The sequence below is a fragment of the Zalophus californianus genome, chromosome 5, assembly GCF_009762305.2.
Source record: "Zalophus californianus isolate mZalCal1 chromosome 5, mZalCal1.pri.v2, whole genome shotgun sequence".
Taxonomy (NCBI): Eukaryota; Metazoa; Chordata; class Mammalia; order Carnivora; family Otariidae; genus Zalophus; species Zalophus californianus.
In genome coordinates, this window is record NC_045599.1 from 24995059 (window position 1) to 25007725 (window position 12667).

A 12667-nucleotide genomic window follows, 5' to 3' on the forward strand; every position below is an offset into this window, starting at 1 on the left:
GGGGAGAAGCAGCACTGGTGTTAGGACACTAAGCCAGCAGTGCGGTGTGTTCCTCTCCGCTAGCTCACAGTATCTAAGGGGTCATGGAAAACGTGGGACTGACTGAAGATAACCTTTGTCCCTGGAAGGATCTCATGATCAGTAAAACAGCAGGGTAAGGAACTCCCGCTAATGAGGTGAATGGGCATATTGGTGAGGCAAGGATTACAGCTGGTAGCAGAAGTTACTCCGTACCCTGTAAGAGGTGGTTGTCAGAAATGAGGAGGGGTTGCTAAGCCCCAGCCTAGTAGACTGAGTTGGGGTAGGGTTTCACGCCCAGCCAGCTCAGACCAGAGAAGAGTGAACGGATTGGGACCACATTTCCTCCAAACAGAGCAGGTGATTCATTCTGGGGTGGAATGGTTGTGGGGGTGTAATCTAAGTAAAAACCATCAAAATGTCAGGTTTGTTTTTTTTTTTTAAGATTTTATTTATTTTTTTGACAGCTAGAGAGGGAACACAAGCAGGGGTTGAGGGGCTCCCCACTGAGTCGGGAGCCCGATGTGGGGCTCGATCCCAGGACCCTGGGACCATGAGCAGAGCCGAAGGCAGACGCTTAACCAGCTGAGCCACCCAGGCGCCCCTAATGCCAGTTTGTTAATGATGAAACCTAGAAAGTGATGTTAACATCAAGAGTGCTGTACTCAAATCACACTGTATTCCTTGCTAACAATAAGGGTCAGTGGTGATAATTTTAGTTATTTTTTTTAAAACAATAAAACCTAAATAGTTATTATACAAATAAGTCAGTAGCCAGAGCTAGGCCAAATAATGTATTTTCAGTTCTAAACAATAACTATTGTTTTGCTTTACCAATCATTTTGTGGGTGTGTGTGCATATACCTCTCTTGAGGTAATCCTGATAGTCCCAAGATGTCGGGATCCTGATGTCCTGGGGAAATCATATTATGGTCATTAAAATCATTCATCCGTAGTAAATAAATCCAACAGAGTAAGTATGTTGCTAATAAAATCATTTCTCAACACATTGTTCCCTGTATTTTAGAAAAGGCGCCGGCGGATTGACCGAAGTATGATTGGAGAGCCAACGAATTTTGTGCACACGGCTCATGTAGGATCGGGAGACCTATTCAGTGGAATGAATTCAGTAAGTGTACTGGTGGAAGATGCAGATGGGGTCTTGGGGCATAGACCTATGTCGCCTGTATGACAGGTACATACATTCTTAAAGATTATACAGTGCTCAGTGAATTTGTAGACACTGAATATAAATACATAACATGAACGTAGAAGAAAATGAGCAATGAAAAATTACTCTCTCCTCTAATTTGCTAAACTGTGCATATATTTCTACCTTTCTCCTGAAAAAATACTTAAAAGGTGTTGAGTTTAGAATGATAGCTAACAGCCTTTTGGCTCTCCTGTCTCCTTGAAAAGGGATGTGGATGTCAGCCTGTTAGTAATATTTAATTTCTTTTCTCTTAAATTCATTAAGTTGCCTTCTGCAAACATGTTTATTGCATTTACCTTATAAAAGACTAGCCTTCTCTTGATATTAGAATGTGATTTATTCATAACTAATGTAAATACTTGTGTGTATTTGCTCTTTTATAGAGATTTCAGTGAATTCCAAAACACACTTTAGATTTACTCCCTTGAACTCGTTTACTCCTTAATTTTCATCTAACACAGTGCGCTATAATAGAAGCAGTGACAAGTGAGGGTGTCAGGGCTCTGCCTCGTTTTTGCCCTAAAGTAGTAAACCACCATGTAGCGGGAGCCTCTTTCCCCCAAATCTAAAGTAAACAGATGTGTCTAAATGATCTCTAAAGCGTTTAGAACCAGAAAGTCAGTAAGGCTTTTATATAGAATACAGAATTATCCATTGTATACTTATTTACTGGACAGAATTAACAAAAGACTTAACAAGAGAGCAGAGACTTTTAAAATAGGTAGATGGATATCCTGGATACGGCAGAGAAGTTTGTCACATCAGTTACTAGGTAAGCAGAGGAATAACATGTGTAGCTTCCTGAAAGGAAACCACTTGTTTGCTTTAAATCTGTAGGAAAAGTACTTTGTTTTGTTCCACTGCTTTTGTGGAAATGCAAGAGGTGTCAGGTTGCTGTCAAAATACAATTCAGTAGCTTTGTTTCCTGGATCAGCATGAAATGAAAAGAGCAAATGAGAACCTGTGACTTTTGTTAATAGGGTTATTATAATACATACAAGTAGAGCGAATGGCTTCAAATTTATTATATGTGATGAATTTTAATTCAACAAATGTGTTCTTCCCCATTTCACGTTTTTTAAAAACTCCAGAATGGATTAAAATTTTAGTTTTTGGTATTTAACTTTTTAAATACTGTTTTACATACAGTTCAGGATTTCTTTTAAAATTCCTATTTGGCGTTTTGTCTGCACAAGGAGCCCTTCATGGATGTAGGGGACTCTTATTGCCATCAGTTTAGCTAGGACTGGAGGACGGTCTCTTGCAGGGCATCCACGTCTGCGTCTTCAGCTGAGCTGCATCCAGACAGGCCCTCCGCTGTTAGTAGATCTACCTGCCGAGTCCAGGCAGCCTGCTCGGCTTACGGAATAGGTGTTTTTATGAAGTGTTTGAGCTCATTAGAACCCAGTGCGTCTCTGATAGGTTTTCTGTTTGTGCGGTGACGCGCAGCCTCTGACTCACCCATGTCCCCAGGGTGCTGCTTGAAGCACTTGCGTTAGGTTCAGTGGGTTCAGTGTTACGTAATCCCCGCGTTTCCTGCAAGTTACATTAGTGGAGAGATGTAACTGGTATGAGTCTGATTTGGTGAGAGAACTCCTCTTCTGTGCAGTAATAGTATTGCACAGAGTGAGACAAAACCTAAATGTTGTTTATCCACAGAAGTAGCTTGCCTTAAGTTAGTCTGTCCTAAGAACTGAGCCCCTTGTATGAGGTACCTGGCTCGATGCAGATGGGACAGCCTTGCCACACTGGATTCCTGAACGGGCAGATGACTTGGGAGTTTCTCTTTTCCTGTAAACACACTGTTCTTCCCAAATTACCTTTCATATTAACTTCTTACTAGAAAAGGATCCCATGGCTCTTTTAGTAATAGCCTTATTGTGTTAAAATATAATATATACACAGTCAAAAGTAATCCATTAGAAAATCCAAATTCTGTAGTTTGAAATTGAGCCATTGACTTTTGGAGGAAAACCAGTTTTTTTCTTGCTTAGTATCAGCATGACATTATGAATGCTCTATGTAAAAACACAAAAATGTTACTTTTTATAAACAGCCCTGATATATCTAGAAAAGGTAACATGTTAGGTGGGAAATTTTTGGTATCTGGGTAAAATCAAGTTTGTGCCACAAAACAGGTTACCTGAAAGGAACAGGAAATGAATTTGAACTGATAGCTTATGCTTGTAGCCTTCACAGACTGAGCAAGGTTGCTGAAAATAAATAGGCCTATAGATTTCAGGTGTTTTTTAATACTTTTAACTGAAGTCATTTGAGTAATGTGAATATAGCTAAGGCCAGAACACATGGATATCACTAGAGTGAGATGTTCCACGTAAGATGTTGTCAGTGAAACCCTTCTGGATTTAAAGAAGCTATGCATTTTGTATTTTGCTTTTCTATTAGAATATATTTAAACCTACCTTGCTCAGAAAATAGGCAAACCTTACCTACTTTGCTTAACCGTACTGACTCAGGATCACCATTGAAAACACCTCACGTGTCATATTTTCTATCAAGTGCTCCGTAAGTATTTAAGTAGATTAAGTAAAGGATGTTGTTCCCAGCCCCTGCCCCCAGGGAACCATGGACAGCTGAGGGACCCGTTGAGCAGCTTGCCCCTGCTCTGACTCAGCACTGTTAGGTCAGCACCTCCAGCACCTTGTCACGGCCCCGTTTTCTAGCATTCTAGCCTGATTCTCTACTTACAGTCTGCTTCTAGTTGGTATGAACTAAGATTGGAATAATGTTGGTCCACTAAGGGCACTTCTTAGCTTGCCGATAAGTTAATTTGCCTGTTTCCACCAAGTAAGAGAAGAACCTTACAGCCCATCGGAAAATAGCCCTGTTTGGTGGGGAGGAGAGATTATCACGTTAACTGTTTTACAGATCTTTAGAGAGGATAAATACTTAACCCAGAGTTACAATGACTAAATTTGGACTACCCTCCAAGTCTTTTGATTCTTTAAGGCTGTATCAGGTATGTAAATTTTATCACATGGGACTTTAAAAATTTATCTTTGGCTGGTCCAATTTCATTTGTATTTATTTTTGTTTGATTCTAAGTAATGGAGGTGATCAAGAACTGGAGTTGATCTGTATACTTCTGTTTTTGAAATGTTACCAAGTACATTGTGAATTACAAAACAGGTATTTTGTTACTGCTAAGTGGGGAGAGGGAGTTGAGGGCTGAAAAGTGTTTTTAGTAGCCTCACGATTTCCCTAAGGGGGATCAGAAATTTAAGTCTGTAAAAAGAATTTTTTTTTTTCTATAGAAAGTATCCTTCTCAAAACTGCTTAGCTAAAACATTGAGGGCCAGAATCAGGGAGTTGTCTTGTCCCTAGTTCTTGACTTGGTTCTGTTTTTGTCTTATTTTAGGTTAGCTCCATTCAGAACCAGATGCAGTCCAAGGGGGGCTACGGGGGTGGGATGTCTGCCAGCGTGCAGATGCAGCTTGTGGATACGAAGGCTGGATAGCCCCGAATCCTGGCTCCCGTGAGTACCTGGGTCATACACTGGAAAAGGCAAACATATTTTACCCTGCTCAGTATTTCACGGGATGGTTGTAGGCACTTTGAATAGTTTTCGGTTGCTCTTTTTCTTACGAAGAACACAGTGCTGTAAGACAACCATGTGGGGAGGAGGCTTTCATTCTTTAAACATGAATGAAATTACTATTTTGAGTATTGGTACTTCGGGGAATGTCGTGTGTAGTGAAGTACCTTTATGTTTTTTAGACTGCATTATTGATAAATCTTTGAAAACTTTACAAATTAAAGACAACTTAAAGTGTAAAAATAATTTGGATTTTTCTTTTGGTTTTATAGGTCATTGTGAATTTGTTTTCTCTTTTCACTCTTTAATTTGTTGTTGTGATTCCTTTTCCAATACAAACAAGAAGTGTGATGGCATCTTGTTCACCCTGTTGTGATTCCTCCAGTGAGACGTTCTTGTTCTGCTCTGCAGAAGCTGTCGTCAGATGAACCCTGCATTTCCTTCGACTGGCATGCATGCCTTTGGACTCACGGACTTTGAATCGTGGCTTCATTTTTATCAATTATGGATCTGATCTTAGCATGGTCTTTTTTGTGAATGCTCGCACTATTTTGCATTTTTCTCCCATTTTAAATGTTTCTATTTCCATCTCCAGCCCTCTGCCTTATGAGTTTGTTGGTAAGGTAGGACCTGCTTTTGTTAATTTGTCACCGTTTCTGTATATTTTGGAAGGTAGGACATCCACAAGCACAATGATCATTTTTATTCGTTTGAAACTTGAGCAGAATCGATATCCGCATGCTTTATGAAGTTGCTTTGTCTGGGAGCCCATGGGAGGCCAGAAATGAGTGTTTCTTTGCTGCCGTTAGAGAGGGATTAGCTGTGGCACCGAGTCACGTCAGTTTCACACACACAAAGGTGACCTGTAGCTTATTTTAGAACTAAAATCTGGCATTCATAAGGTGTTCATTTGGTTGTAAATGTTCAATATATTTATTCTGAGTGTGAGGACCTGTATTTGTGAACAGGTGTGGTTGTGTATCAGAGTGTTGTGGTGATGCCCTCATCCAGTCTCATTGTGTACTCATTCTGTTTTTACTTGTTATTTTAATATGATGGGATCCATGTGTTTCCACTAACTTAACTCCTGGCTGGTACTACTCACTGCAGAGTCATTGGCCTTTCCATATTCAGACCTGTTTTGGGGCCGTGGAAGTTAACCCAGAGCAATATAATGACTTGGCTGAATCGTTGCCAGTGAAAATCTGTATGGTGATTTGTTAGGACATTGGTGAGAAACCATTGCTCAGGCTCCAAAATGTTTATTCTTCATAAATTATGTGTATTTCAGATATTTCTGTAAGTACTTTCCCTTCTTTCTGAGGGCGTGGTGTATGTATTCTCATTAAAATGTTTAAATCCTCTGTCCAATACAGTCCTAACTACATTTAGGATTAATATTTTATGCAGCAAGTGGGACTTAGATGAAAATGTAGACAGCTAAGAAATTTGGTGAATAATTCTTTTCTTCGCATCTTAGTCCCAGGTTCTTACGAACCAGGTAACTGGATAAATAGCTTATATAGGCAAACCAGGAGAGTAGTGCTTCCGAATAGAGTGCTTGTATTTCTACAGTTGGAGGCTTCATAGGTGTCAGTCCCAGAGAGAATCTGTCAAGGAAATATTCATGCTTAGTAATTGAAAAACAGGCAGTTTGCAGTTTAATTTACTGTGTGGATACTGCGTTCTGGGATTGGGATTTGCTGAGGACCCATGTCGTTTTTTTTTTCAGCCAGAGTCTGTGTCCTGCCACGGACACTGCTTTGTACAAGGTCTTACAAGACAGATTGGATTTTCTGGGCCTTGTCCATAGTGATGCCCTTTAGTCTGTTTTGACTTTTAAAATTAGAACTTTCATACTTGTCCTATAACTCCTGGATTCACAATACAGAGAGCCCTGCTCCTTTTTCTTGAACTCACTTGATTTTACTTCTGTGTGGACCAAATACTCCAGTGAGTACTGGAGCGTACCTCCATGGTAAGAGCGTGTAACTGACCTACAGTAGCCACACTGTGTGCAAGAACAGATGCCAAGGAAGGTGCCAATAAATGCAAGAAGAAATGACAAAAAATTTTAATATACTAACCTTGGACACATTTTTTAGGGAGGCTTTTGAAGAGTGTGAAGGGTGGCAGTTTCCCCACATCATCCGCAGATTGTAACTCTTGGGCCATGTGTCTCATTTTAAAATTGAATCTAAATAAATAGGATTGACTGTTAGTACTACATGCTAACATTTAGCACGGAAAACTGAATGAAGGTTTAACCAATGCCCTGGATTCTGTTAGTGATCTGCATTCTATAAAAGAGGTGCTTTCCCATGATGTAGGCGTGAAGTGGTGCCAATAAGAAAAGTTCACTATGGTGATTGGGTTCAGCATTTCCAATGCAGCATTATCTCGCCTTTAAAGATATTTTGTGAGTATATATTAGCTTTCACTTTTGTTATTAAATTATAGCAGTTTCATTATAGAGAGCAAGTTTGCCTTGATTTTGTTTAAAATGACTTCTGCTCAGCACCCAGAAGATAAAATTGACATATTTTTATAATATAAGCATACTTTTTTTGTACATTGTGTTCATTCAGTGTTGGCTTGTAGATATTAAAAGAAAGTATTGATTTTGATTGAATAAATGTTTTCTTTCCATCCTGGTTTGGTTTTTCCTTTCAACTAGAATTCACTTAGAGCATATTTTTAAGTATGCTTGTATTTTTAAGATTACTGTCATGCACAAACCATCACTTTTTAAAAGCTGTAAGCTACTGTATTGGGCAATCACGGACCATTTCCCACATGACAGCAAGTTTGCAGGCAGGTGACAGTTGGGGTTGTCACAATTTGAGGAAAGGGGGACTGCTAACCATCTGTGGTGCAGAGGACAGCACCCCCCCACCAAATCCCCAAACGTCACAGTTGAGAAAGACTACGTATATACACACCAAATACATCCAGTTAGTTAGAAACTCCTCACTGTGTTGGACCTTGTGCATAGGTCCGTTAGGTTTGGCTGTATCATGAAATGTGCCAAGGTTGGTTGGTTCTAAAGTAGAAATGCCAGTGAGAAAAATAGTATTTCAAGAAATTTTCTTAACTTTTGTCCTCATTTCATGGCCTAAGACTCTGAGGTAATTGGGTTAAGATGAAGTTCTTTCCACTATTGATAAAATAGAAACAATAAGGCATCCTAATTAAAGTACCTGAAGAAACTGAAGGTGGTTTATCAGAAATTCTATTTTGAGCACGTGTTCAAAGGACATGAATAAAAGGTGCAAGGGTTCATAAGTTTATGTTTTTATAGATTTATCCTACCTTTTTGTGCTTTAGAGAGATAGTTGGGAATTTGCTAAAACTCGTGGAAATGCAAAAATCTACAAAACCGACAGGAAGGAAATTATTTACCCTCTGCTTAAAATATGCTTTGAGCACACTGCAAAGAAAACAATTGAAATGTTACCTTCGGTTTACTGTCTCCAGTAACAACTCCTGTTGATGTGACTTTACATTCACTTTTCATTTTTATGAGGTTTTCAGTGCTTTCCACCAGGTAGCTACAGCCTCTGGGCTGCTTGGGACCCCATCCTCATCCCCCAGTCTCAACCGTTTCTATCTGCCCCTTGATGCCCAAAGGAAAGAAGTTCCTACCAGAATAAGGAGAGCCAGATGTTTGCTCTGAAGCCTCACAAGCAGCGGGGAGGGGGTGCGGTCCTGGCATGGAACGCTGGGTGATGCTAGTCGGACAGGAAGGTGACGGCAGCAGAGCGAAGACACTGGCCAACTCCAACCCATGCTCCACGGAAGCCTTTACAGTTCACGGGGGGTAGGGGAAGCTTTAGATCGAAAAACGCACTGATCGCTGCTTTGGGGGCACAGAAAGGACCCCCCCAAGCAAGGGTCTTTAAAAATTTGGGGGTTTGGTCCTTTCAAGGAACGGCAAGTAAGATTATTCTTTAAAAATCCTCAGAGCTTCACCTGGTCACCTTTTTCTTAATTTATTAATTGCAGCTGCCTCAGTGCATCTATCCTTTAGACGTCTGGGCCTTTCAAATTTTGGAGCCAGCTGATTCTTTCTTTACATCAGACCCCGACTGTGTTCAGCAGACCGCTCAGGCACGGCCCACAGACATTTTTGTTGCAGTTTCTGGGTATCTTTATCATTGTTTCCCTGTTCAGGAACAGCACAGACAAGAGGTAAGAATCATCGTTGCTGCTTTGAGCACAGCCACCCAGATTCCAAATTCCAAACAATGTAATTTTTGGGTTTTTCAAAAATTTCTGCAGGTTTTGCTTATATCTAATTTTTGCTGCTTGGATAGTGTCTTTGTTGGGGCTCTTGTGGCAAAATACACCAGACTAGGAGAAGTTGACTTCTCCTAGTTCTGGAGGCTGGAAGTCCACGATCAGGTAGCCAGTGTGGTCATCACGTGAGGGGCCCCTTCCAGGCTGCAGACTCCCCAGATCTTCATGTGCTGAAGGGGCCAGGAATCTCCTCATAGGGCATCTCTTCGTGAGTGACACCCTCATGACCCTGTCACACACCTCCCGGTCACCTCAGCCTCCTGATACCATCACCTTCAGGAGTTAGCAGTCTGATACTCCTCAAGGAGACTAACCTGACATTTCAAAAAAAACCAGCCTGCGAGGTCATCTGAGGGATGAGAAGTTAAAGGAAATGGAGGATTCCAGTGCTTCAACCTGTGCGAGGAAAATGCTCTGAAGGGGAGGGAATATCAAAAAGAAATGCTCTCTTCAAGCTTTGTGTTTTGAGATTTCAAAAAACTTTATCATTTATACTTTCCCACTTCACAGCCTGTTCAATAAACCTTTTGTTCGGAAGACTTGTATCCAGGTTTGGGAAATTATTTCTCTGATTATTTCTTCTGAGGATTATCAGATTTCTGAGTAGCAACAGTGAGCTCTAGAAGATAATGGAGCACCTTACTCATACTGGTGAGACACAATTATTTTGAACGAGTGTATTCTATCTAGAGCCAAACTGTCGAGGAGGGTGAGGCGGCAAAATAAAGACGAACAGGCAAGCAAGCAGTCAGAAACTTTGCCACCACCCTTTCTGAAAATACCTACTGGAGAGTATGCTCTGCAAGAACCAGCAGAACATGGAGTAGTATGATTGAAAGGTATCTCAGGACTTTGACATCTGAAGCAGACACAGACGGCAATCTATCCAAATGAGAATAATGGGAAGATTTTAGGAGAATTGGTTCTAAGAACCGTAATTAAATAGGTACCATTTAATAGCTGTTAAGATTTGTGCATTCAGAAATTTTTTCATGAGCATTATGTGCCCAAGGCTCTGTTTACACACTGGGGATAGAGCAGTGAACAAAACAAAGTCCTTTAGGGAGCTTTCACTCTAGTGTTGGGGGTGCAGACAGATGGACATTAAGCCAAACAAATTCTAAAAGAGGTCAGAAAATGAGAAGTGGTCTGGACAGCTGAGGATACTGGAAAAGAGTTGCGTTTTAAAACATCACCGTGCTGAGACCATGGTATGAAACTCAGACGATCTCAGTAATACGGTGACAAAACATACACTGTCAAAAAGCAAAAAGGATAATTCTTGATATTCTAGTATAAAGTAAAAACTTGTCCGAAGGTTAAGACATGATTTTGAGTTAATGACAAGTGTAACTCAAGCTCTTAGAACAACATCAGCCGTGCAATTAAAAGTTTTGAATGAAATTTAAGAAAACTTGAGAGATACAGGTTTAGTGACAAATAATTGCCTGTCTTCAAGAGCCCATAGGTACATCAACACAGGATTCAAATCTTTTAAAATCAAAGCATAAAAGACTACTACTTTCACAGAACATAAAGGACATTTTGGAAAACGACCACATTCAGAAGATGGTGGCAGGGAACAACATGGAGAGCACGAGTGCTAATCTCCTTTATGTATGTACTGGGAGTGCATCAAGTATTTGCCCCTTATGGTTATAAACAACAGTGTTTCATGTCAGTTATATCTCAATAAAACTAGGAAAAAATTAAGTTCTAAAACAAATGAGGGGCGCCTGGCTGGCTCCATTGGTAAAGCATGCAACTCTTGATCTTGGGGTCGTGAGTTCGAGGCCCATGTTGGATGTAGAGCTTACTTTAAAAAAAAAAAAATTAAATGTAAAAATAAAACCATAACTGGAATGAGGGAAAAGGAAGTCTATTGCAAGCCTCCAATTGTTGTTGCATAAAATCATTTGTAGGATTGTGGGATTCAAAGTTGATGAGTGAAGAAGTGAAACTATGTCTATGTTATTTACAATTAAGGGGGGGGACCTGCAGAAGCATTCAAAACGCAAAGGCCATGAGTAGGAGTGGAATGTTAGAAGTGGGCATGGAGACTTTTATTTTTCGTGTAATTCCAGTCTATCCTGTTCGGATTTCGTTTTCTTTATACTACCAATTTCTTATTAGTAACATAAAACAAAATAACATTACATTTTAAACAAGTTATTAGAGAGTTGTCTTCAGGGGGATGGCAGAGTAAGAAGCTTCAGGCCCTTGCCCCACTCCAGACACACCAAATAATAGATGGATGAAAAATAGCTTCATGAGAATGCTAGCAACCAGTTAAGCTGCACGAACCAAGCAAACACCTAACAGAAAAGGCCACTCAAAATGGTCAGAAATTTTGAGGCTTTTGGTTGGCCTCTGGTCCCTGTCCTGCCCACGCACTGTTGCGAGGAAACCACCCAATCCTGTTCTCCCTCGGGACTCAAGGTAGAGAATGAAACCTGCTTGTAACTTTCTTACTTGCCTGGGGACTCGTTTGTCTTGCCTGACTCAGAACATTGCTGGAAAGAAGGCAGGCTGGAGGCTGCGGACCACAGGCACGGGCACGGTAGGAGGTGAGAACTGCAGGTGTTCTGAAGACTCGTGGATGTCTGGGGACAAGCGATCACAGGCAGAGGAACAGAAAAGAAATTCAAGTCTCCTGGGAACGGGCAGGAATGAGACTCTTATGGAAATGAAGCTACGTAAAAGCAGTTGGTATGTGGGGAACTGGAACAGACGCACACGTGCAGTCCCAGGCAAGATGCAGCCCCAGCAAAGATTCGAGACGACCATGAGCCTTTAAGTTGGGCTGATTAGTGAAGGTCTTCCCTGCATGAACCCAGTCTCTGAAGAGTGGGAGACGTGGCTGCTTTTTCAAATGTCCAAATCTCAACAAAAGATCCCAAGACATAGAAATAACAAAACATGGCTCGTTCAAAGGAACAAAATCTCTAGAAATCAATCTTTAAAAGATGCAGACCTTTGACTTGACGAATTTACAACAAGAGTCTTATGTATGCTCAGTGAGCTAAATGAACATGGACAGATATAAATGTATTTTCTCTTCCTGGTGATTTTAATAGCATTTTCTCTAGCTTACTTTATTGTAGGAATACAGTATAGAATATATATAACACAAAATGTTTTGATTGACTGTTTATGTTGTTGGTAAGGCTTCTGGTCAACAATAGGCTATTAGGAGTTAAGTTTTGGGGGAGTCAAAAGTTATATGTGGACTTCTGACTACATGGGGTGGGGGTTGTGGTCAGTGCCCCTAACCCCCACGTTGTTCAAGGGGAAACAACATAATCAAATTATCAAAAGTCAAAGAAAGAGAGCCTTAAAGGCAGCAAGAGGAAAGCAATGCAAAAAATTCTCAAAATACTAACTAGAATTCCATAGCACTGTAAAGGATTATGCAGGATGACCAGGTGGGGTGCATTCCTAGAATGCAAGAATGGTTCAATATAAGAAAATGAATCAGTGTAATACACATTTATAGAATGATGGAGGAAAAACCAATATGATTATCAAAGTACAGAGAAAGCATCTGACAAAACAGTTTCACAGTAAAAATACTCAACAAA

General features: G+C 40.5%; 1 protein-coding gene across 6 annotated transcripts in view; it reads left to right on the forward strand.

Moving 5' to 3' along the window:
- The window catches only part of CDC42SE2 (CDC42 small effector 2), a 114778-nt gene extending 107337 nt beyond the window's left edge, over positions 1-7441 (forward strand). For 3 of the 6 annotated variants that reach the window (XM_027605346.2, XM_027605344.2, XM_027605347.2), the window contains 3 exons: positions 1046-1147; positions 4611-4727; positions 5060-7441. In XM_027605346.2, coding sequence (XP_027461147.1) covers positions 1046-1147; positions 4611-4709 — 201 coding nt within the window. In that variant the 3' untranslated portion in view covers positions 4710-4727; positions 5060-7441. The remainder of the gene's footprint in view (positions 1-1045; positions 1148-4610; positions 4728-5059) is intronic. The other 3 variants (XM_027605345.2, XM_027605348.2, XM_027605349.2) reach the window with 3 other exon arrangements.
- Positions 7442-12667: the final 5226 nt, after the last annotated feature.